Source organism: Etheostoma cragini, chromosome 6 (genome assembly GCF_013103735.1).
Source record: "Etheostoma cragini isolate CJK2018 chromosome 6, CSU_Ecrag_1.0, whole genome shotgun sequence".
NCBI classification, from domain to species: Eukaryota; Metazoa; Chordata; class Actinopteri; order Perciformes; family Percidae; genus Etheostoma; species Etheostoma cragini.
Genome location: NC_048412.1, coordinates 21,352,358 through 21,378,751, shown reverse-complemented (window position 1 = coordinate 21,378,751; position 26,394 = coordinate 21,352,358). Strand labels below are relative to the sequence as shown.

Sequence of the window (26,394 nt, the reverse complement as noted above, 5' to 3'; positions counted from 1 at the left end):
GGGTTAGACAATTAGGTCTGGCTAATAGTATGGGCAATGTCATGAATGGGAACACCAATTAGGTGGACATTGTAAACAAAACTCACAAGAAAAACATGGTACGGTAAATGACCAGTTCAATGAAGTGGCAGCAATGCAACTTTACGGATGCTAGCTGCTGTAAAACTCCATAGATCTGCTATTTCTGCTTTGATTATTGTAATTTCCCATTCAGGATTATTAAAAGTATAACGAATTTATGAATTATATATATGAATTATTATTAAAGCTAGTTTGCTAAACAACTTAATCATTTTATTTACTGTAGGCCTACTTGAGAAGTTTTTTATGAAGAGTGGCTTAAGTTGTGACGGACAACCACTGGGGGTTGAGGATGAGTAAGATGGGTTTAAAAAAGCAACTCATCGCAATAAGTGAAATCATTAAATTATTATATAACATACCGGTATAATCTATAATAATTATTTCATAATTTGTAGTTAATGTCTTGATTAAATATATTAATATGGGAAAACACTATACCATAGTGCAGTGGTAGCTTATGTTTTACATCACTGATCCTACGTAAAATGACAATTCACAGAGAGGAAGAGGAGGGAAAAAGCCAATTGGCACAAAAAAACAACATACTTAAAAAACAGTGGTATGAAGGAGAGATGTTATATGTGTAGGGCTTAATTATTTTATTCAAAGAGAAATTCCACATACAAGACACAACATCATCATCTCAACAACATTGATTTGTTTCTTTAAAAATGTATTTCAAAAGCCGTGATGTATCTACAAAGTCAAATCATTAGATATCAAAGTGATTTTAGCATTAAATCTTGCATGCACTTGAAGATGTGTGCTCTGCTCAATCAACTTCTCACAATCAGCGCCTTACAAAGTCAGACCTACATGAACATGTTGCAGCTACTCTTATAATCAAAGTACTTTTAGTCATTTTGAGCATCATTCAAGGCTAATGCGCGTAGAAAAGGAAAGTCATCCCACATTATGCCTGGGTCTGGCCCTTTTTCAGGTACACAATCATGGCTCGGCCCAAAAAAGCATTGCTCATTTGGCACCCTATCACTCGCCATATTGTGGTAGTACTTTGGACTAAAGGATTCTTCAGTCTCTAATAAAGGCTGCGTGGACTCAGACCGCAGGTAGACACGAGCGTCTTGAGGTGTAGGGCTGTTGCATGGACCAGAGAAGATCACAGTGGCGTAAGGAACAGAGTCGCTGTTTGAACCAGAGTAGTCAGGGATGAATGGTGAACCACAAATGGACTCCCCCAGGTCACTGGTGACCTCTGCATTGCTTAACCATGGGTCATCGTCCTCTTTACTTAGTTTTACAGGGAGGTCCAGAAAGCTCAGGTGGGACAGGTACATTGGATCCGGCTCCTCATTTTCCCAGGAAAGATCGGAATCCTGCAAAAGGAAAATAAATGAATGTCTTTGAACAGTAAATGACAAAATATAAATATGGGGTCTGTATTTGGTAATGTATATCACGTGGCATTTTCATGAATATGTGTTAATCAAAGTAGCCTTAAATGCTTTTTTTGCCCACTTGGGGGCTATGGAACAAGCTTTAGACACTACACTGACATTCAAAGTTGGGGCAAATATGTTAGCAAGCAGCTGCTTGTTTACACATCTTGCAGACATGGAGCAACATCATCATCAGCATTATCATCCTCTGCTAATACAAAACAATTGATTATTGCAACTTAAACCTAAAGGGGGTTATTGGATAAAAGTATTATATCCTTCACAGAATTATTTCCAGCACCTGTGTTGAATTTGATGTCCATCTCTTGATGCTGCTATTAGCTGGATCAGGAACAGCTGGCCAAAACCGCCCCTTCAGCCTGCAAAAGAAAAAATAATATCATCAGAATAAATGACATTACAGTTTCACAGTTTAGACAGAGTGGCAATGATCTCACCTATGTTGGTTGGAGAAACAAGCCAGGACTGTGAAGATAATCAACAATGACAGTCCAACTCCAGACACAGTTACAATAATCATAACAGCAACCACATCTGAGGAGAGAAATACACATTCTGAGTAAAATATCTGCTTTGGGCAAACATACTCTCTTGATCTCTTGTGACGTTTCTAAAAAGCCAGTGCCAAATGATAATACAAACCGAAGGCCTCAATTTCTAAATGAATTGTTGACCCGTTGAGCCTCCCACCGGACGTGCTAACCATCATGAAAGCTTCATAGGGGGACGCAGTCCCGAGGTCTTTGAGGACCACTCTTCTCTCGTCTGGGTCAACATTCACAACTGAAAAAATAGTCAGTTATGAAAAGGCTCAAGTACAAAAGAAAATGTTTTAGAAGAGTAAAATGAAGGTATTTTACCTACCCTTAATGGGTCCCATCTTATCCCAGTAGAAGATAGTGTAGTTCTGGATAATTCCGTTCCTTTGGTCTAGTGGTATTTCTTCCCAGGCAAGCTCAACATGTGACTGCCAGTTCTTCTTAATTTGTATTTTTGGAACCATGGATGGAGCTTTAAAAACAAATTAGGTTTTGGGTGGTTCTCACAACTTTAATGAGGCATTAGTCTAATGATTTGAAACACTCAGGCCATCAAAAATAATTGTTAATTTCTAGCCACAAGAGGGCATTGTTCCAACATGTATCAGCTGTGTCTGATTGATTGCACCATCTTCTTTTTTTTACCCATGAGGAAAACTCTTTTCTCAATTCTTCAAAGTTGAGGCTGCCCCACTCTCACACCCCTGCCTGCTCTCTGTGTGATCCTCTTTGTGTCTTCAGTGACTTACCCTTTTGTCTTGAATAGGCATTAACAGTCCGAGGAAGGCCTATCCCATCCTTAAACCTAGGATACACAGAGATCCCATAGGGCTTGTAGGGCTCAAAGCTGCCTATTGAGGAGAGTGAAGAGGTTAGACTGTATCAGTGCCCATAAGCTCCTAACAGTGTGTACAGCCAGGTTGTGCGCAGGGAAAAGTACACTCTGTGTGTAAGAGTGAATCATCCCGGTAAAGTATGAAGACTTGATTTGGAAAACCCAAACAAAAGTTGAAATAAAAATATGCACAATTAAAAATAAAAATAAGCACATGGATCTTAAAACCTGCAATGCTATAAAACATACCTGTAATAAGAAATGTTGTCTCGTTTCTGTCAATTATTTCAAATTGGGTGAGAGAGAGGTCTGTTTCTAACAAAGGTCTCCATTCCACCACAAAACCAGTGAGATTGGAAGAAACCAGGCGTCTCCATTGGACCATTAGGGATCTGTCATCTCGAGGCAGAACCGTGACATCTGATATCACTGAAGAAGCTACAGACACAAAACACATCATATACTGTACATTTTTGGGGGAAAAAAATCATTTAACTGTATCATGTATGAGATATTTTCTAAACCAGTTTAACCAGGTTTAAGTTTGTCAACTTTACCTTTAGGTAGATAAATCCGAACTTCAGTGGGAATGGATTTCCCTGCTGCATTTACAGCACTCAGATACACTTTCTTTGCTTTCCCGGGAAGTTTTAAGGTACAGTAATTCCCCTTTGTGGAGCACAACTTTCCCTTTTCACCTGGCAACTTTTTCACTGAGACAATATATGACACATTTTGGGCATTGGCACGGAATTGTTTTGATGGCTATAACAGAAGAAAAAAAAAATTGAGATGGCATTTTAAAAGTCAGACACACACCAACACAGCTACAACAGAAAATATAATCAGCCCGTGACAGGTGTCAAGCATCATGTGATTGGTGATGTGTGTACCTTCCAAAACAAGTGTATGTTGAGTTGTTTGGGCATGTGATCCCCCGATGCCTTCATCCACGAGTCTAGGCGTCCAGTGGGAGCTGAGAAGAAAGAGACGGCTGTCAAGTTTTGCCGCTTGTCAAAATCCAACACTTCTCCTCTCACCCTTTAAAAACAAAAACTTCGCTATACAAGACAGGTCTATGGATTGTATGCCAGAGTGTGCGGCTGAACTCAATACATCACTTCAGCCAGTGCTACACAGCAAAGCAATGAGAGACGTAGAACATGTTGTTAGCATATGTTGAAAAGAGCAGGAAATGGAAGAAAAGGCGATAGATTGGAAAATGTTAGAATGACTCATTGGCCCAATCCCAAAGTGAACCCTGAGGACTAAAGACTCACAGACTTAATTGATCTCAGGTGATAAGTGTGTGAGTGTGTGAGGCCACATGGGCTCAGATAGGTATAAATGGGATTGGGACGGCACTTCATGAGATCATATGTTACCTTGATGACGTTTGATAACAAAGATGTTGCTGACACTTTAACTTTGTTGCTTTCCACACGACCAGGGCACAGGAGTTGGCTGGCCGATTCCATATTTTTTTTTAAATTCTTGTTTCACAAGCTTGACAACGGGATTGTTCTATTCTGTTCCGTGGTTGTGTGTCATGCTGTTGTTTGCCTTTGTAATTTCCGGATTTCCCTATGGTATCCGAGGTAAACACTTTGAACTGTTGATGAAGTCCCTGAAAGGGCTCAGTAAGTGTGTACTCAAACCCTCAGGCCATTTGAAATTCAACAGTGGGACAACGCTAAGCCCTTACGAATTTTGCGAGAACACGCACCAAAGTCCTTGTGTCCGGACTTTGGGATTGGGCCATTGTGTCACTCTGAGTTGATGAAGTCCTACCACTCTCCAAGGTGACTCCAGACCGGCTGCTGCTCCATTCACTCCAGGGGCTCTGCTGGTATCTGACTCTAATCTGGACGAGATACTGGGTCCCATGGAGAAGACGGCACTGATCCAAAGATCTGGTTGGTCGAGCACGGCTCACCAGGATCTAACATTAGTCCCAGAGCACAAGGAAATGAGACTCCGGGCACACACATTACAAACTTCAAGAAGTTTAAAGTGCTACTTTAGGTGTGCTTGTAGCCACTCTTATCAACAGTTCCATTTAGGTTTTTAGTTCATATTGAAACAACATGAATTTTACTCACTGGTTGTTCACTCCGTTGGCTGTTGTCAGCAGTCTTAAGTTGGACTTCCAGGTTGAAGCGGTAGTCACGCATCCAGGCCTGCTGCTGAGATAAACTCCAGCTCAGCTTCAGGCAGCCATACTTTTTAGGCACCGCTTGAACATTCAGAATTGTTGGTGGGTCAAACTTAGCTGAAATAAAAGCAAACAAAGCAAAACGGTTCTGATGTAAATGCAATTTCCTTTTTTTTTTTCTTCCCCTAAGAAATTGTTTGCGTTTTCTAATCTGTGCGGAAGTTCAATTAAATTTTTTTCAGTAGTCACAGAGCTAAGCATGAGCTTTTCCAAAAAGAAATACCCAGAGGATCTTTAAATGATCCAGAAGGTCAACGCTTAGAGCTGGTATTTCCACAATCCTCAGACTCTTATAACAATCTCATTAAAAAAATATTCTGTCTGGTGAAAATTATTTTTAACCCATTTCTGAAGTTATAAATCAGAAGTTTTAAATAAATATAGTTAAGTCATAGGTCAGTAAGATCACTTCTTCCTAACTACACATCCATGGACATTGAAATTTAAATGTTTAGTCTTCAGCCTCAATAAGCTCTGACTCCTGTGACATCCCTTGAGGAAATGTATAAAATGTACACAGCATATTTTAAGCCAGAAGGGGCTTCACACAACTTGTATTTCCATGCAGAAGTACTCCCCAACACCTGACAATACTTTGTTTACAATCAGATTTGTTCTGGGCAATACAAATGTATTCATACTGGAGAAAGACCAATGAATTGCATTTGGTATGGATGTGTCTGCTTGCCCACAACAGAAACAAACAAAACATGCACCAGATGCATTTCTCACCTGCACTGACGGGTTCCAGAATGATAGGTGTCGAGGATGCTTCTCCAAGTTCATTTGCCGCCTTCACATATATTTCCATATCTGAGAAGAAAACAAAACCAGAGCGAGGGATGGTGTAACGGTGGACTCCTCGCAGTAGTTCGTAAGTGTGGTTGTCCTTTGAATCCCTGAAATGAGGAAATTGTAATTTGTGCAAACCCAGACATCTTTCGTAAATGACACTTTACACATTCCTGACACCAAAACAAGGTTTGCTTTCTGGTAATTGTTTCACTGTACTACAGGAAGAGAGAATTTACAGGCAGTACATCTTACCATATCTTGATGTGGAGGGTGTACTTTGTGTGCAGGTGGGTCTCCTGTTGCCCAGGGTCCCAATTACAGGTCAGGGTTTCCGGGGTGGTGAGGTTTGTCTGACAGCTGAGGTTTCGGGGTACTTCTGGTGGAACTATAGATGAAAAAGACAAGTGTACGCTCAATGTACAGTATTCACTATTTTTTTGCATTTTAAACGTTTTGTATTTCTATTATTAGTAAAGTGTTTGTACCTCAGATGGAAATAAGCTTATAGCTAAATCTGTTGCAAAACATCCTTTTTGAGAATGAGAAAAACATGAGAATTTTGTACATGGTCTCTGACCTCAAAGGAACACGCCGACTTATTGAGACTTTTGCTTATTCACAGTACCCCCACATTTAGACAAGGTCATACATACCCTTCTAATCTCCGTGCGTGTCTTGACTCTGTCTGACACACCCACCGCTAGCCCAGTTCAGCACAGATCCTGGAGCTAACGGCTCCAACTAGCCTACTGCTCCCAATAAGTGACAAAATGATGCCAACATTTTCCTATTTACATGATTTGAGTGGTCACAGCGTGTACAAATAACAAAGTCACATGAGACACAGCCATCTACTAACCGCATTCATACTGGGAACTATTCTCAGAAGATGAAGTACTGCTACTTTGCTCGCAGCACCTGAGAAGCCCCTTGGTGATGAGCAGAGAGTTTACCTGGAGTTCACTTAGAGTTGGAGTTATAATCACTCCGCCCAAGTAGCAGTGCTTGGGTGGAGGCTAGCGGTGGGTGCGTCAGACAGTTACGACACGCATGGAGATGAGAATGGATGGATGGATGGATTTATCTAACTCTGGGGACATGGTGAATAAGCTCCCAGTTAGAGGGTGTCTTCTTTTAAATGTAATAAAACTAAACATCTGTGGTTTCTGCACTTTTTGTTGTGTTTTTGATTTAAATGTGAAGTTTTTGGGCAAAGGAAGTTTAGAAGTATTCAAAATAAAAAGTACTAATGCATCAATCTTCTGATACAATCTTTGCTGCTTTTGCTGTGAACTTCTAAAACGTGTATCCATCAATAGATCCATTGAAGTATGTCAGAGATCTTAGATGGGTGGACAAAAAAAGATACTTTTAAGTTAATTAAAGTGTTCAACGTTGGGGTTTGACATTCTGTTGTTTAATGTTGAGCTAAACCAAACAAAAGAAAAGCTACCCTTGCTTAAATAAACTTAATTTACCAAACTTTCACAGGTTTTGTATTGCTGTTTTTTACTGGTGGAACAAGAACAACATATTTGATTATAAATTAACAAGCATGCACAAGAAGTTTAAATTTTCCTCACATCCGGCTCTGATCTCCACTCCTCCTACTACTTGAACTGGAGAGGCCTGGACACAGCAGGTGAGGAACTCCCTAGTGTGATTGAAGCTTGGTATAACAACCTCGGAAAACCTGCCGCTCTCATTGGCCACAGGGCTGCCAGGGAGAGAGTGGTCCCCAAGGCGCCACTCTATGTGAACAGCTTGTCCAATGACCAGATGACAGCTGTCTCTGATGACACAGGTGGCTGTGACAGGTGACCCCAAAGGCACCACGGAGCTTGACGTCTGGACCTCTGCACACGGCTGCATGTCATTCTCTAACAATGAGAAAAGTGATTTAGATGAAGCATGTTGAAGGGAATCCTACTACTAAATGCCCAGCTTTATATTTAGTTTTGGCAAAAGACTCTGAGGCTGAGGAAGGAAAGGCGTAATAGCAATTGTCAATTTGACTGTTGGTTAGGTTTTCCATTTAGATTTGCTATTTCATTCTGAGAGCAACACTCACCATTTCTCGCTCCATTCACAAATGCCACCAGCATGACAATCACTGACACCCATGTGGATATCATGATGATAAAACCTGTTAGGCAGCCAAAATGAAATGCATTATTCTTAAATTACAAACATTCATGCCCTATAAAAACGATATTTGAATTCTGTTCCCGAGGGAGGTATTGTGAGTGATAACGTCTGTCGCTTCAAAAGACATCATCAACGGCGTGCTTCAAATGTTTGGTATGGCAGGGTGATATGAGCTCCATAATGCATAACGTTTCAATACAAACAGACAGCTAGAGAACACATCCGCTGTTTCCCAACACAATGGTAGAGAGAAACCTGCAGTACTGCCTATGTAAGGCGCTTGCACAACGACCCATACACTAACACATGACACACATGTGAATATTAAAATCCACATTCATGACAGCCTGGGTCCACATTTATTATTATTTTTAAATTAAATTGACAGAATAAATAAGGTATGCTAAATCTCACCTCTTCTACTATTCTATGAGGAGGGATAAAACTCCTGAGCAGACATGGAGATTGTTATTGCCGGATGTTAGAAGGTAACCAGCCTTGTTGCATAATGAACAGAAGACGGGAGCTTGTAAACTAAGCAGATGGGAGCAATTATCCAGCATATTGTACTGATATTAAGTCAACAACCTGCTTCTCCATTTTGAGAATCAGTTGGGACCTCACATTTACTGTAAAAGCACAGGTGTTTTTGAGTTGAAAGTCATTTTCAGGACTGTGGTTTTGAAAAACTCACCATAACACAACCATGAAACGTTAAAATTCAACTGAAGTCGGTTGCTGGCTCACAAAGCAACCCCCACGAGGCACAGACATACCTTCACAGCCTCTCTGTGTGTCTGTGTGGGAGGAAAGACAAAGCAGTTACTAATCTGGAATAATGCTGAAACGATATGTTTAATTGATTGTATGATGTGTTTTCTGATTGACAGAAAGCTGACAAGAAGTCATTTTTTGTGATACATATTCACATAGGCACATGTGGTTTATCACGTGTGAAACAGATGTTCGTGTGATGAACCAAATGTGGTATTTAGACATTTCACAACTTATTTCACAATATATTCCCCACTTTTTACCTCTCTAGGATAAACAATCTTTTCAGTGATTTATCAAGCACAAAAACACTGAACTGTTACAGAATCCTGCTTCTCAAATGTGAGGATTCTTTTGCCTAAAGCACTTGAATTTAACACATTGGGATTTTGGACTGTTGCTAAATAAAACAAGCAATTTAAAGATGACACTCATGGCTCTAAAAAATTGTGATTTCTGAAATGTTCTGACATTTTCATGGACAAAATGGTCAAAAAATAATCATCACATGACTCAATTACGAAAACAATCTTGAGTTGCAGCTGATTAACGGGATAGCTGGTAAATGTGTCACATCCAATATTTCAAATGTTACTTCATGTTTAAAATCAGTGACATCAAAAATACATCTTTTAACTTATCGTTTTGAGATTCCTCTTACAGTATAGTGAATCAAACTTACGATTCATCATGCAGTGGTTCCTATAACTCTATTCTAACTAATAACAGTACTTGTAGTTTACCAGGAGCTCAGCAGGGAGGAAAGTTCTCATGTGTTATCTGACAGTGGGGCCGATGCCCCTTATTGATTTCACCACCACAGATGAATTTCACACACACAGACAGACACACACACGCACGCATGCACGCACGCACGCACGCACGCACACACACACACCAAATGCATGCACATGTGCACGCACGCACAGGAATACACAAACACACACACAGTAAGTGAGACCACAGCATTGAGAAACCTCCTGTGGTCTTGTAACAGCCTGTCTTGGTCTCTCTGACGGATTCTGGTGAGAAACTTGAAGTCCATTGTTCCTCAGGCCAAAACATGTTGGCGCCATCTACATGTTAATGGTCAACAGACGTCCAAGTATATCTAGTACAACTCTATACCTCAGAAATGTCATGTCTGGACTGTCAGATTAGACGAGGATGTATTACTTCAATAATGTGGAACTATCACTCAATCTCAAAGTCAGATCACTTCCCTCAGCCCACAATAACATGCTACTTGGTGAAGTCTGGGTTAAAACTGTGTGCGAGAACTATAATTTCTCCCTGTTTCTTGTCAGCGATGTGCATAAAGGTCTCCATTATCCCCTGCTTCCCTTTTTAGAATTCCTGCTTACTACTAATAGGTACTTGCCTGTGGCTCTGACAAAAGGCAATTGAGATGGAGAGGGAGAGAGAGGGATGCTATTACATTTGGAGGGTATTTTGTCAACAAGCACCATTTTATACAAGAAAAGACAATGTAAAATACAATTGGCTGTTTTTAAGGTGTGGTTGGCCAATTTTGTTCCCTAATGTATCGCTGAAAATATGTTATCTGGACTCATTTTTGTTTTTCAGTGAGTCACATCACTACGTGTAAAGGTACATTTAAGCCACCATATGTTTCCTTTCCCGTTGCTGTTGGGGGTTACAAAAACACCCACTTTCAGGATTTGGCAATATCCTTGACTCAGAGCGCAATAACAAATGTGCCACAATTTCCCGTTTTTGGTCTTAGTTCTCATACGAAGTGTTGTGCTTTAAATAAGGAATTTAATGTGTTAATGTAATTGTTTGTGTGTTTTGTAAATAGAACAGCTCCTTTAAGCTCAAACACAGTGAACAGTTGTAAAATTCCAAAAAGATAAAAATTAGTTAGGCAATCTGTTTCGCATCCTCTTTTTTTAATGGATGACCAGAAAACAAGCGTTTTCCAAAGCTTGAAAAACTAATGTTACTTCCATAGCGACACTGTTGCAATTTGCCAAAACAGCTGACAAAATTCACAAAAATGATTAATTGCATAAAAATAAAGCAAACAACGAATTAGGGTACAGTACGTTCCTGTCTTAAAACTCTTTCATACGTTTTAAAACATTTTGAACATTAAACTTCAAGTAAATTTACTTCAAAGGCATTATATTATCTTAGAAATCCTCTTTAAATCCTAAACATTTGAAGATCCTCTGTCTGTAGTATTTTATGTTTGCTCAAAATGAACTGGCATTATTAAACAGGAAACTACAAAGGATAATAAATGGCACAAGTATAATACAAAGAGGCCAAAATAAATCAATCAGATGAAGACAGAGTTTTCAATGAAATTAAGTTGAGCGGCCCGTAAATTGAATCAGGATGAAACTCTCCAGCCTGAACCTGTGTTATTCAGAATCAACTTTTGTGAAGTTTCCCTTTTCAATCTGGCACAAGTATCAAAATGAAAGGAGCGGCAAATCGCTTGATGTGAAGATAAAGGAGAGCCATCAGACAGCCTTGCCACTTACCACGCAGCAGCTGCAGCAGACCCAGAAAGACGTGAGGCTCTCATCAGCCCTGATAGCACCAGATGAAACAGTGTGGCTCAAAGCAGCTCAGATTGGAGGACATGTGTGTGTGTTAGCCAAGCAGCAGCAGCAGCAACATCCTTGTTTTGAATTTTGTGAAACTTCAACATTTTCCAGGAAGAAACACGTGACTGATGGGGGCCCAGTTGTGGTAAGAAAAGTGGCATGTTTAGTCAGGGCTTTCTTGAACGAATAGTTGAATAGCTCAACCAAAAATAATCAAATCTGGAACAAATTCAACAATTCTTTACAGGTGACATTGCATGTTTGCATTCATTTTATTACATGTTGTTGCTGTCAGGCAGTAAAGAATCTCCATATTTTATCATTTACATTTTTTTTTGTAAATTAATGCTATAAGCTACCCTTTACATCTGTCTGTCTGACAAGGTGATTCCGTTTGAGGGAAATAGCTCAACAAAATGATTCCAAATTGGCCTTTTTTCAGACATACAAGGTTTTCACCCAACTGCAACTACATTGTCTTTGTGATTGCAGATGCACCAATAAGAACAAGTCATTACACCTCAATTTGAAACGCTCTCTTCTTGTATGAAAGCATCAAGGTATTTTAACTTTACTTGATGGTCTTGTACCATAAGGTATTAATAGGAGAGCCGTGTTGAAGAATGCAATGAGTGTAGTTGCGGCTGACCCCTCTCTGTTGAGGGTCACCTTGGAATAGGAAGTAGCAGATCTGCTGGATCAGGGAGGCTGCTTCAAAACACAGTCCTTTCTCTCTGTGAGCCTGTCATTTGTCCTTTGTCAGCATGGTAATAGAACAAGCTCTTAAATGGGATTGTAAACTGTGCCTTGAGCCCCCCAAGGGCACATGAAACTACTTGCCATATCCCGTTTATTAGCTTATTAAATTGTAAAATGATTCTCTGGCGGAGGCCTCATTTCAAATGATGCGGGAGGCACGCCAGTGAGCTCACCCACTCAACTTTTAATCTAGCGGCTGCATCCCTGCTTGGTCACTTCGCCGCTCTCAAAAAACAGAATGGTAGCTAACTGTTCATCAAGGGATCGCTGGAGGAGGAATTAAATATACACAGCGGCAGGTTTGTGAATAGGAATCAACAGTGGAAAAGAAAAGCAGGCGCTAATTAATAATACATTAACTGGTTATCATGCGTTGACATAATTTGCTTGATCTTTTTTCCCAATCAGCAGTAATGAACAAAGTGCTCTCCATCCACTGGGTATAACATGATCCGTTTCAGTGAGCAGTAAAATTAGCTGAGGGCCCTGAAGCTTAGTTGAACTGATGACGCTTTGCTAGGTTTGATTACAGTTCTTTTACTCTGCTTAATAGAATGCTGTATCCTCTTTAGATTCTTATTCACATTAGAGATGTGACTAACCCCAAATTAGTCACTGCTGGGAATATCCTCTCATATCTATCTGCCATTATACAGAGAATTACAGTTGTTAACTGCAATCAAAACTGCTGTAATCATGGCTCCTGCTAATCATGGATGCTTGTAGTCAAATGAAAAAATATTTGAAGCCTTCTGTTAAAACAATACCAACCTACACTCCACTCAACCCCATACAACAAAATCTATATACTGCACCCAAGGTTTAATGGTAAAGAAAATCCTGAAAGTGTTCAGCCCTGTTACCTCAGATGTATTCATGTGCTGTTAGATACTCTGCCTCACAGATCAAATGCTGAATGCCAATCTGCTAAAATGATTTGAATCGGAATTGCCTTTCCATCAATTTTATTTTGATGGTACGGACTGCACTTGATTCACGGACTTTCTCGTTAGCATAGTTTAGAGCAAGACAGGGCATGTGGGAATGTAGCGCCTGGCAACAGTTATTACTTATTGTTATAAAGTTATTTTAATTATTTTTTTCTGGGACATGAATGTCTCGATGTGCTGGTGGCAATAGAGGAAAAGCTGTATGTTATCAGGGAATGTCATGGGAGGTCATTATTTGGCCTCTGGAAACCATGAACATCGAGACCAAATTTCAAAAATATTCATCCAATAGTCGTAATATTTAGATGAAAACCAAAAATGTCCACCTCATTGGGACTGACTGACATAATTTATACACTTTTGAAACTGAAACTGTATTCTGCAGTGAAGGCTCAGAGATGTTCTGTACTAGCTGCCCACATTATCATAACTCCCAGATGGAGCAACCATATGTCCTGAAAATGCACAAGGGTGTGCAAGGTGCATGTTCCTGTCATCATGGCTATAATCACATGTGTATGGATGCAGTTTGCATATGTGCTGAACAAACAAACACAATTTGTGTGCTTCAATCAAACAGGTTAAATACATGGATAGTTCATAGATCAGTGGTACATATCATACATGATTGATTGTCAATAACCACATTTTTTTGTCATATTCAACATTAACACAAGATTGTGCTTAATGTGTCTACTACTACGTACCCCTGAATATTTGTACTTGTGAGACACTAAACGAAAGAGAAGGAAAGGGAGGGGGTCAGTCAAGCGCTGACTCACGCTCCTGCTCCTTACATGCACCTAATTTACTCCTATCTAGTACCTGTCACATGCTGGCCGCAAAATGGAATTGACTATTGATTTCCCCCTTACCACAGGTCAGCTTTGCTGGCAGGCTATAGTGGGCTCACAGAGAGCCTTGTATGGGACAACAAGAGGATAGGAACACCAGGAGGAAATACGCACACACACAAAACTGAGCACAAATACACATTATTAACCATCACTCTCTGAGATCGTGTTGAGGAAAAGACAGCAAAGATTGCTTTAAAAGAAGTGTGTGTTACAACAAGTGTAGTGTAACACACTCAGGACATGGCAGAGCTTTGATCAAACGGTGAGGAGATTTGATTTGTGAGGCAAAAAAAGTTAAATGAGATTTGAAAATTGGAATTTGAAAAATACTAGCAATGTCCACTTTGTACGCTTCATCACAGGTTATTGTGATTGTGAACAGATTGGCAGAATAAGAATAGAATAATCTTTTTTAATCATTTATTGAGCCTTCCCCCTATTATGTCTGAACCCCTTTCCCTTCCCAACTCCCAACCTGGGAACCCCTGAAATAGAATACCTTGTTCAAACAGCACATCCCTCTGCTTCTAAAAAAAACAAAAAGCAAGTCTTCACACTGTATTGATCTGGAGAAAAAGGTATATGTTGATGTCATATACCACCCCAGGGTTAAATGTTTATTTTTATCAAGCCTCTACTTTGGTAGTTAACTGTGTGTCTAAATTGTTCTTTTTAAAACAGCAAGAAGTGGGCTCGACCACACTGTGGTGTGGCAGCTTAGTTTACCTCTGACACAGATTGATGTATTTGACATCAACAGATGTGAAATTAACTGTGATATGTGTCAAAATCACAAAGGCTAATATTGATTTCAAAGTGACAAAAACACTGTGCTACCTCTTCGAGCAAGGTAGTCACGGTTGTTTTTTAACCCTTGGTTTCATGTGTGGCAAACAGCATTTCATAAAATTTCCAGATTATCCTTAAAGAATAGTACAACTACAAATGGCAATGCTTCAAAACATTTACATACTGCTTACGTTTTTATCATTTATAGGTATCGTTTTCACTTTGTTGGTTTGTTGGCAGTATGATGTTGCCAAGTCTGCTTACATCTTGAATCACAATGGTAAAATGAAAATGAAATCTTTGGCCACTTTTGAAGGTGTGTTCTTCGTTGTCATTGTGCCATGTCCAATAAACTTAACTAAAAAAAAACGCACCACCAAAGGAAAGAATGCCAAACAATCTTTGTTCTGAATGACCATACCATTGACGAAGTGTGCATGGGTTGTTGACCTTTTAAAAGGACAGTTTTTAGTCAATTTGTTAGAAAAAGCTCGATAAACTTTGCAGACTAAAGCTGACAACATGAGATGTACATGCTACTCTGACTACTAAGTTGAGTGGCACGACTTCCTCTGTAGCATCTATAAACCTTTACGATGTGTTAGTCTGTGGATAATGATCCAGCTGAGATCAAAACTATACTGGGCTGTGGACCGTTTTCTTGAATTCTGAGGATGCCAACACTCAAGGAGTACAAGCATGTGAAAAGCACTTAAAAATGTATTCAATGATAAATAACAAACAGGAACCAGAGGGATGTGAGTGTAGAAGAAAAAAAAATCATAAAATAGTGGTAGGCAGTAAGGGACAGACGTGAGCATATGAATTTTTTAATAGTGCAGATGATTACAGTGTGTACAGTAGAAAATGTGTGAAATATAAAGCCCTGCAATAAATAAAACTTTTTCAATATTTGTTGATGTCTTAAGGCCTTACCACCACACAATATACCAAATAGCTTGACAAAAATAGTTGATACTTGAACAGTTGAATAGTTGATTTACTGGAACAAGTAACAGAATAGCAGTGCAACACCACAAACTTCAGCCTAAAAATAACTAACAATTAAATAGTAATAGTAAAACCACAGCAGGTCCTAATGATAAAATATGTGTAGTTTGAATTTCAAATTATGCTACATTCTATTGGTATCAATATTATTCTGCCTACCTCGTGCACATCAATTCCTCTGTTATTCTCCAATTACACTAACATGGACACGCTGCCAATCCCTTTGTTCATGTGAATCTGTTTTCTAGGCCAATCATCTCTCGATTTGAGAGTTGTCACCCATCTTATCTTTGTACAAGTTGAATTAAACTGTGTTGCAGGGGAGAGGTTCTGATATTAGATATTAAACTTATTCAGTCACTTTCTGTTAATCAACATCTCCTAGCTCCTCCCAATGATATGAAATTAGCTGCTGGCGATATGCACTTAGTCTGTTACAGAGTCTAGGTTTAGGTTCTAGATTTATCTTAGGTCGCTACATCCAACATGCTTACACAGGAGTTGAGTCTCCTACCTGCTGAATGTACAAGGGGTTATCAAGTCATTCATCAGTGGTGAAGAGGCAAACAAAAACAGCAGGGTGCATCAAGAAGTGTATGTGTAGAAAACCTGGGCTTGGTATTTTCCCCATTCACTTCATGGTTCATGATATTCTAAGATCCAAATAATTCATGCAAGATGCTTCTTGTTTTGAATTTAGCCCGCCATCACCAAATTTTGGTCTCCAGGTGGGCCTCAAACTAGCTGCCTGAAGATGAACTGTCCTTTTTTTCTGCCCAACCTAACATTCTGTATGATGTGTGACCACCCTTCACTGCCTTCCTTCCTGCTCCCCATGAACAGTCGATTGCATTACTTTGTTCTGTCACTCATTTCCTTACATACATTCTGAATGAGTACTCATGACCGACTCTTTCTGGCTCCTGATTGATTGATTTATGGGCCAATCAACGAATAACCTAACCTGCCTACCGTTCCACACACTTAAAATGTCTTTCAGTAAGGAATCAAAAGTTTGACTTTAAGCTTATCCTTCAATTAGTTTTATCTAGAAAATCCAACTGTGTGAGAATGAATATATACATGGGTAGTTCTTTAAAAAACGCCTAGTGTTAATTAAAAAAAATTAAATAAAAAAAAAATCACATGGCACTTATACATTATGAAACAAGTGTATACTGCATCATATGCTTGTTGCCCTGAGGTTATAATTTTTATAGCCATCTTGTCCTCCATGTTACCATCATGTGTAGCTTATTTTTTGCAATTACATAATACTAGTAGTGGGTGTGAAATTCAATTTGTTGAAAGTTATCCAAATTGAGGTGGCATTTTAACCCTTAATTGTCTTTTAGAAACCAAGCCCCCAGTGAAACATGCCATCAACGAAACAAAGTTATTTGGCAAAATTAACATAACCACTAGTACAGATTGTCAACCAATTAAGGGATTTGTCAAAAACTGACCCGTTAAGCAGCACCTGTGTTCAACATTGTGATCCAAAAGGATATCTACCCATTAGAACCAACAGATGGCACTCTGGTAACATCCAGACCTCAGTGAGACATTAGGATGAAGAAAAATAGTACTGAATATAATAAGGATAGAGGCAGTGAGAAATATAACCATTAGCAATTTTATTTTCAAGAGCCAATGTGCAGTTTGACATGTTTCAGAGCTACAGGTGAGGAAGTAATACATGAGCTTGTACAGCAAACGATCGACATTGCTTGTGTCAGTAAAGGTTAAGAGAAAAACAAAATAAAATCCCATAACATAGTCTTTCCCCTTCACAAAATGCTTGCTTGTTAGATTTCAGAACTCTTCACAGGAACACTATTTGACACAGAACTAAACCGGATATAGCTTTGCAACACAGATGTTTGAACAGGGAGACCTTGAAAATGCTAACGCCTCAGTTTGACACCGGGGCGTCTGTCCAGGGGGTTGAGGAAGATGGAACCTAATACTTTTTGGCCTACCAACAGTAGGACATCAGCTTTTCATTGGTCTGAGGTTACCTTTGTTGATCATGCCAGATGAACTAAGGGCAGGAGCTCCTCTTCCCAGGACATAACCAGTTACACCCCTCTGGTAAGCAACATGACCCCTGCTTTGGGGCATTCCACGTCTATTTGGCAAAGACTCGTCAATGCCAAAGTCATGCTCACTGTGGACAAATGAGCGCAGCTTGTGGTGAACTTTAGGAGGCCAATTCACAAGCTCAGGCTGGCCTGGGGCTTGAGCCTGAGTTAGAGGGGCAACATGCTTGACCTCAAAATTATACTTGCGGTTACTATCCGACCATCCTCTGGGAAGGCCAAGCACTTTGTTGGGGGTGTAGTCACTTTGTACTGGACTATGAGTGCGATGCCATCTCCTGGGGTGAACTTGTTTAGGTGTTTTGTAGTAGAGGGATCTCACATCTGGTTGACTTTGTCTGTAGGGGACCATATTTGATTCAGTCCTAACAAATTGTTGATAATTGTTGTATGGTTGCGGTCTGAACGGCATCGTGCTGGGGGGCAACCCATGGTGTGGTGGTCCATAGAGACCCGGGGCTCCATGGACTCCAGGATAATTCAAACCCAGGGCAGCTGCTCGGGCTACAGCAAAACAACACGCAGTGGTGTTAACTGTAATTATTATCTATGTGACGTTTCATTGTTGTTTCAAATGTCAGATCCACCCACTAATGGGTAATTATAATAACATAGTTAACATCATTCAAAGCACACTACATACCTCTGGCTGTTTTAGCACAATACACACCTCCAGCGGACACAGAGTGAAGCACAATGGCACTGCAAGAAACAACCAACACTTTAAGAAAAACGGCACTAAGCAGCTATGATTGTTTTTTTTTGAACACAGGAAACATTCAGTTTTGAAATACCTGAGAAAAACTACCAACGGTAGAGACATCCCTGCAGTCACATCAGCACAAACGTCATGGAAATGCAATTACTGAACACACTTGCCACTCTTGAATCTTCTTGCAGGCACTCTGACAGCCCAAAACCTCACCCTGGCTTGATTTACTAATTGCAGACAGCTGGTTGTCATAGAGACCAAAACTCAACCACTGAATCCAGTCAGCCACTGGCAAATTGCTTAATTACAGGCAATTATTTAAAATGCTTGCTTGCAGCTGAATTGGACAAAAGAAGATTTTTTTTTTTGCAATTTCTTTCATTCTAGTAAAACATGGCAGTGTGAGCTAAGCAAACATTTATGCTTCAGTGCACTTTGTAATCTCTTTTTAATTCCCAACAGCAAAGGAAAAGTATAAATGTGTAATTTAGTGCAAGAAGAATCCTTAAACGTTATTTGAATCTGATTGGTTTTCCTAGCATAATTAATATCAACTCAAAACTTTAAATTACCACAGGTAACAGGTAGCTAATTACAATTTTTAATTCACTAGACCTATAACCCTGATAATGATACACACTTTCAGTGTGATTGCCATAACCACCACAGATTTAAAATAATCTCATTCGTCTTGACCTCTTTAATTAAACGGTTCAAGGAACACAGAAAGCATTTGTAAGTATAGACGCATCAGTAATAGTCTTTGTTTTTTAATTTGTAAATCATAAACATGTACAGTTCAAGAATGATTGTCAAAAAAAATCATGCCATCTTACTTTAAAAGAGAAAGGGACAGAGCTTGGATTCTTGCAGTTGTGCATGCCTGAGTTGACAATGAAGCAGCTGAGAGCAGTGGAAGCATTTAATAATTCACTCAAATTATTTCTGTCAGGACTGACAAGCTAAACGGGGTCTTGATTTAATTCTGTAATTGCAAATTCACCTTTACCCTGAACCCACACTTTGGTAATTAATAGGCCCGAGCTTTATTTGAAGTGTGGCACGCCAAGTAATGGAATTTAAATTGCAGGTGATGTGAAACCAAAGATGTGAATGCCCGCTTGGCCAAGGAACTCATGTTATTTTTCCACCACAGTGTCACCCTAGCAAAAAGTTGCAGCAACCTTAAATCAACCTGCAGACCCAATCCTCTGCTCCTGCACTTTGAAGAACATGTGTCTGTTAATTTAGGCTACATTTACATCGCTATGTTTTGGTTTTAAGGGTAGTTTTGAGCCAAAAGTTATTTTCATTCAAAAGTGCTTTTAGCTCCAGTAGAAGAACTAATCTCTGCATTTCTCATTAACACTCTTGTATACAGGTCATAAACACGAGGCAGCATGTATACTCCGCCCGTGGCTGGAGGTTGCCATGGTAACATAAGTAGCTAAGTCTCAGGGTATATCACGTCATGACAGATGAGAACAATCAAGCGGCGAAACATTGGAGTCAGTGACGCTAAGGTCTCCCTTTGTGGCTGTTGAGACTGCAACACAACCACGCAGATTCTGAACCAAAGCATGTCAGAAGTGTTTTCAAATGTCTCGGGTGTAGGGCCTCTGAAATGTGAGGTGTGAACGTATTGTAGTAACAACTCGCAAATCCAAACAAATTGTACTGTACAGGTGTGTTGGACGATAACTACAAAACAAAGGGAAAAAAAATCTTGCACTTTATTGCTATAACAAAAAAGGTGATAACATAGCAAGAGCTGAGTGCAGGATTTTTCCATTGGTTTTGTAGTTGAGGTGTAACGTAAGAAAAGACATTAGTTTTTAAACCAAACGTAGCAATGTAAATGTAAACACACTGGTGGTGGCAACGTGTCCATGTCGATATGAGGTGCAGGGAAGGGTGGACCCAAATTTATTACACAAAAAATCCAGAAAAACAGAAGGTCAAAAAACAAAGAAACAAGATGAACTGGGGTTGAGGGAAAAAATTAGGATACACAGGGATATTACCAAAATGATCTGACACAAGGCAAGGGAAGCATAAAAACTAAATACACAGGGTAACGAGGTAATGAGAGACAGGTGACACTAGGTTCTAGAAACACATCAGGGTGGGGCAGACAATCACAGAGGCAGAATATTAAACAGAATATTAAAATAAAACAGAAAACAGAACATACAGACAATCACAAGACAAACGCAAGACAGGAAGTATAATTAGACAACAAGGGAGGACACACGGAGTACAACAGAAAACAGGAAACAGAACAAATACACAATAATAACAGGAAACAATAACAGAAACTCAAATCCAAAACCATGGAACCACAACTGTCCATCAGCAAAGTGTACTGTTCTTTGCCTTGTGTTGATTTGACATTTCTGAGGATACTAAAGCAGACCGATATCCCACGTAGATGAGGTTGAATCGCTTGACACACAACCTTAGGAGGCAGGTGATGGTATACAAGGTCAGCAACAGAAGATCAGTGCTCCACCTCTCAACCTCAGGGTGACAACTAGCTCACCCGTTCAGCTTCTATAATCCCCTCTGGGCTTCATTTCTGATGAGTGGGAGGTCCTTGGTGTCATTTCCACAAGATGTTGACAGAGACAGAGCTGCCTCCCCGGACTGCCAAATGACCATTGAACTCTGACACTGCAATGACACAATGTTCCTGTAATGACTGTTTCAATCAAAAGAAGGCATGTAATGCACCTCCATTAAAAACAACATTTGTTTCTGACAAATATTTTGCACTTAATATGTATCAAAATCAATTAGGCCTAATGATATACAGTCCTTAGAGGATTCCCATCAAATCACATAAGCACACAATCCAATTAAGAGTGTTTACTTTTTAGATTGAAATGCTCAGTGTTCCGCTCTTAAACCCAATTCTGCATATCAGTAAACAGTATGTGCCAGTGTCTTTTCCAGTGGTTGTGTGTGGGCGTGTGTTTGTGTGAATTTTTTTTTACATGTTAGGATTATTTCCAGGACTCTATCCTAAAGATGCAGATAACATGAGAATTGGTAGTCTGGAATCACGGTCTGGACAGTTTATTTGCCATTTTAAGGGTGCTTAATAGTGCATACAGTGAATTTTTTTATTAGATTAGTTTTTAGAGGGCTTTTCCCTTTATTTGTGACAGTGGATGGACAGGAAACAGTGAAAGAGATGGGGGTTGACACCCAGCAAAGGGTTGCAGGTCGGATTTGAACCCGGGCCGCTGCAGGACTCAGTCCACATCGGGCTCACACTCTTACTGGGTGAGCTAGAGGTCACCCCACAGTGAATTATCTTGTAGACACATACATCTAAAAGCAAAAATGCATTCATTTCCACAAAGCAGTTTGTTAATTTTCTTTTTGTTTTCTTTCAGGAGCACATGTACTGGACTATATTGCCTCTGTAAATCTACATCCACATACATTTGTTATTTAAATTCCTTGTTGCATGCAAATTCCTTGTAACATGCAAAATGATTGCAGGTGGGCACTCAGCTGTACATTGGTCCCGTCTAACATTACGGTCCCTCAAACAGTTTGGGATCAAAAACCTGAATAACAGAGACACAGAGCACAACAAAGCACACTTATGAGGCTGTAAGGTGACACAGAAGTGACACAGAAACTGTGACACACAATACTGTTTGGTAAGCTTGTATGTGACAACATTACCAGGGCAGTTTTGTTTCCCTTGTTAACTCTAGCAATCTTACGTTTCAGATAGATGAGAGCACAGGATTCGGTCAAACATTGGTCCCATGGAAATGATCAATAATCAGATGAACACATTGGTATATATGTACACACACACAAACATGACTATTTCAGGCATCAAAACTATGAATGAACACATGTGGAATTATGTACTTAACAAAGAAGTGAGAATTAACTGAAATTATGTCTCATATTCTAGTTTCTTCAAAGTAGCCACCCTTTGCTCTGATTACTGCTTTGCACACTCTTGGCATTCTCTTAATGAGCTTCAAGAGGTAGTCACCTGAAATGGTTTCCCAACAGTCTTGAAGGAGTTCCCAGAAATGCTTAGCACTCGTTGGCCCTTTTGTCTTCACTCAGCGCTCCAGCTCACCCCAAACCATCTTGATTGGGTCCAGGTCTGGTGACTGTGGAAGCGGATCACTCCATCACTCTCTTTATTGGTCAAATAGCCCCAACACAGCCTGGCGGTGTGTTTGGGCTCCTTGTCCTGTTAAAAAAATAAATGATGGGCCAACTAAACGCAAACCGGATGGGATGTTGCATGTTGCTGCAGGATGCTGTGGTAGCCATGCTGGTTCAGTGTGCCTTCAATTTGGAATAAATCCCCAACATTAATCACCAACAAAGCACCCCCACACCATCACACCTCCTCCTCCTCCATGCTTCACGGTGGGAACCAGGCACGTAGAATCCATCCGGTCACCTTTTCTCCGTCGCACAAAGACAAAGAGTTGGAACCAAAGATCTCAAACTTGCACTCATCAGACCAAAGCACAGATTTCTACTGGTCTAATGTCCATTCCTTGTGTTTCTTGGCCCAAACAAATCTCCTCGGCTTGTTGCCTCTCCTTAGCAGTGGTTTCCTAGCTGCTATTTGACCATGAATGCCAGATTTGTGCAGTCTCCTCTAAACGATTGTTCTAGAGATGTTTCTGCTGCTAGAACTCTGTGTGGTATTCATCTGGTCCCTAATTCCACGTGTGTTCATTTATTAATCATTCATTCACACATTGAATGAGAAGGTGTGTTCAAACTTTTTGGCTGTATTGTACTTTTTTTTCCAATAACTCTTTACTAGAAGGTATCTACACAAGATTGACATGACACAGTCATGACACATGAAACCTAACACTGACCATGACTTGTCATGACAAAACCGAATGACACAAAAGCATTATGTCACGAACATTTCTGACTTGTTTATAATGTTTATGACAAGTCCACGACAGTGTGTGTCACTCTTATGTAGATACTTTCAAGTTTAATCCTTTTTTTCCTCCATTTGTATTATTTTTTTATTGCTGCTTCCACATTCTCCCTCTCAATACTGTGGGCGACAGATGCTGAACTCTTTGAGCTCTAGGGGCTCTAGGCTGCCTCCAAAGCTCGAATATCAATCAGCAGAGGGAGCGAGGGAAAGGATATGGGCACACAAACGCGCACACACAAACACGCACACACACACACACAAAGAACAACAGTTTTTGTGAGAAAGAAATTGTCAAAATATACAGTGAGGGAGAGTTCTTCAAAGAAAATGACAGAACAAGATTGTGTACCAGAGGAAGGAAGTCATTTGTTTCCACATTACTAAATTAGAAAGCCCTCCAATTCATCTCCTGTTCATACAACTTTCATTATAGAAGCTGTTCTGCACCAGTCATGCTGAGCCGGCGATTTGAGACAACATTTAATTTAGGCTTTTGGAGCCTGCCTCCTCATGTTTTAACTATGAACATAGAATGTTGCTTGCAATCTGTCCCGCTCGCCAAGCTTTCCATAACAAGAAGAAAAGAGACAACAAGCTGCTGTAAGGCCTAACGCATAATTAACAATGATGCCACCAGGATGGCTCCTGTAAATTCCATACCAATTAGGAAAAAGAGCAATCAGCAAATTTTGCTTGTGATATCTTAATCAAATGCCCCTCATGGCTGGTTCCAGCGTGCACTCAATGGGGAGACACACTCACCTGTCAGGCCTCATTTGGATGTGGTGAATTCCACTTTGTACAGTGCTGTCCCAAATCATCTCCCCATGCTCGGCTCAGTGTCATGGCTTAATTAGCCATGTCTGGTTCTAGGCCGAGAAGCCCAAGCGAGCTAGTCAACAGAAAGAGGGAGAAAGCGTAATGATGAATCAACAGTGGTGTCTTCCTCACAGTGTTTTTGCTATCCATGCGAAGGCATCACCGCAATTTCCATGATTCTCAACAGCAAATTCTGACATGCTGAACGGTAACAGCTAATTGTGTGCGGGAAATCCACATGCAATACTCCTTTCAAGTGTAAGTCTGTAGAGTTAATCACATGCAAGTCAATTTATAATTTAAGCTTTGTACTTTCTTCCATTGTAATTACAAGTGTATTTTACCAAGCCTTATTACGTGCACATTCTGCCTGTTTTCCAACTAGAAATACTGTATGTATTCAAGGTTTACTGTCTCCATCCCTAGTTACTTTTCATGAGGCTGAGCTCCGTACTGTTTTAGAACTATAATGACTCCCTCATTATTTTCACAACCACATTAACGATAATAAAAATAAATAGCAAATAAGGCAGTAGTCATGGAAGCAGCAATGTCATTTCAGTGCCCCTTCTTCAAATTAGTTTTACTTTCTCGTTTCAATTTATTTTCCTTTTCACTTTGTAGTTTTCTGAGCTGCTGTATATTGCAGTATAGAACTCATAATTTGAGCGTCTCTCTTAACAGTGCTTTTAAACATGTCTTTAGCTGAGCAATTGCAGTGGATTTTGAGATATTTCAGTTTCAAAGAGCCTGAGAACTAACTTTTGGATCCATTTTTGTTTTATAGTCAAAATAACCAGTTAAAATGAAGCATTTCCCTCTGGAAATGACAATACATAACCAAACATACAAAGTTACATTCTTATTCAATGCCAGCTACACTGATTGGTAGTGTAGTCTTGATTGAAATGGACGATGTGTATATGGGAACCCTGGTCTACATGGTCCAGCACTTTCAACTGTTTTCATGTTTTCCATGTACCAACCCTGAGCTATGGATCAGTGTGTTTGTGGGGGTTCACAGATGGTGATAGGTGTTTCTCCTCCACAAAAGACATCAGCGATGAATACTGTAAGTGGTCATAGTGGTTATTATGTCTTGCCACTGAATTCATCAACTGCCATCCAAAGAACATTGTCATGATTATATTATGTGCCATCTGTGAAACTCAAATTAGGCATCAGGCAAGGTTTAGGGATGTTTTGCAGGAGAGGCGATGAACTTCTGCAACCGAAGCAGCAGTGTGGAAGCTACTTGGACATTGATACACACTAGCTTTGAATGCCCCACAACTGGAAAGCCAGGAGAGTCAATTACTGGCTGTGGCACCCTGTGGATCCTCTAAGTGTTTGTGGGAGTGTAGGGCCTGCTGGTAACAGCAGTCTGATCCACAGCATATCTGGACATACCCTGCAGTTAAAGCCGTGGTGCTAGCGTGTTATGGTGGTAACGTTTTTACAGGCTTTTAAAATAAAGCTGCACCAAGTGAGGGAAGAGGGCAAAGAGGGGGAAGAAAATAAAGCCAAGAAAAGAGAAGAGAAAACTGACATAGACAGAGAGGTCTTGGGCCGTAATGGCTGATGCTGGAGATTACTGCTATGCCTTTATTCCTCCATCATCTCTATCTCCCTGAAAACCTGACAAATATTTATTTTCACTGGCAAACGACCGGAAAGTTGTTGTTTCTTGCTGTTGTTGAGTGGAAGTGGTGGAAAGTCAAGGTCAAGCACTGCTTCCATTGTGTTCTTTCTGGCCTACACACAAGGGGTGTGCCTTTAATGAAGGCGTGGAAGGTGGTCTCGGTAGTAATTGGCCTCTGACTCATTATTGAGAGAATGAGAGGTGCGCAGCAGTCGTAGAGAGCAACTCATCAATTAAATGGATTGTATCAAGAGCGATGTGCGCGACAAATAACAGCACTCAAATTCGGATTTTTCTGAACTCTACCTCTATTTTCACAAGAATTATTCAAGTATCACAGGCTTTGATGCTGCAGGGGAAAACGTTACTGCTTAACAAGCTTCACTGATTCTCTTATTATGCGGAATTA

General features: G+C 40.0%; 2 protein-coding genes across 2 annotated transcripts; both read right to left on the bottom strand.

Annotated features, from left to right (window-relative positions):
• Positions 1-668: 668 nt before the first annotated feature.
• csf3r (colony stimulating factor 3 receptor (granulocyte)) lies at positions 669-11,472 on the bottom strand. Its single transcript, XM_034873899.1, has 17 exons — positions 11,325-11,472; positions 8,732-8,834; positions 7,961-8,035; positions 7,473-7,769; positions 6,142-6,274; positions 5,827-5,993; positions 4,982-5,151; positions 4,671-4,821; positions 3,773-3,855; positions 3,437-3,644; positions 3,129-3,317; positions 2,794-2,895; positions 2,370-2,516; positions 2,148-2,288; positions 1,943-2,039; positions 1,786-1,864; positions 669-1,421 (listed from the first exon to the last, which is right to left on the bottom strand). Exons 3-17 carry the CDS (start codon positions 8,022-8,024, stop codon positions 939-941), a joined length of 2,511 nt encoding a protein of 836 aa, XP_034729790.1. The 5' UTR covers positions 8,025-8,035; positions 8,732-8,834; positions 11,325-11,472; the 3' UTR covers positions 669-938.
• Positions 11,473-17,369: 5,897 nt separating this feature from the next.
• On the bottom strand, positions 17,370-18,774 carry LOC117946082. Its single transcript, XM_034873925.1, has 3 exons — positions 18,653-18,774; positions 18,502-18,560; positions 17,370-18,362 (listed from the first exon to the last, which is right to left on the bottom strand). Exons 1-3 carry the CDS (start codon positions 18,679-18,681, stop codon positions 17,752-17,754), a joined length of 699 nt encoding a protein of 232 aa, XP_034729816.1. The 5' UTR covers positions 18,682-18,774; the 3' UTR covers positions 17,370-17,751.
• Between the last annotated feature and the right edge of the window lie 7,620 nt (positions 18,775-26,394).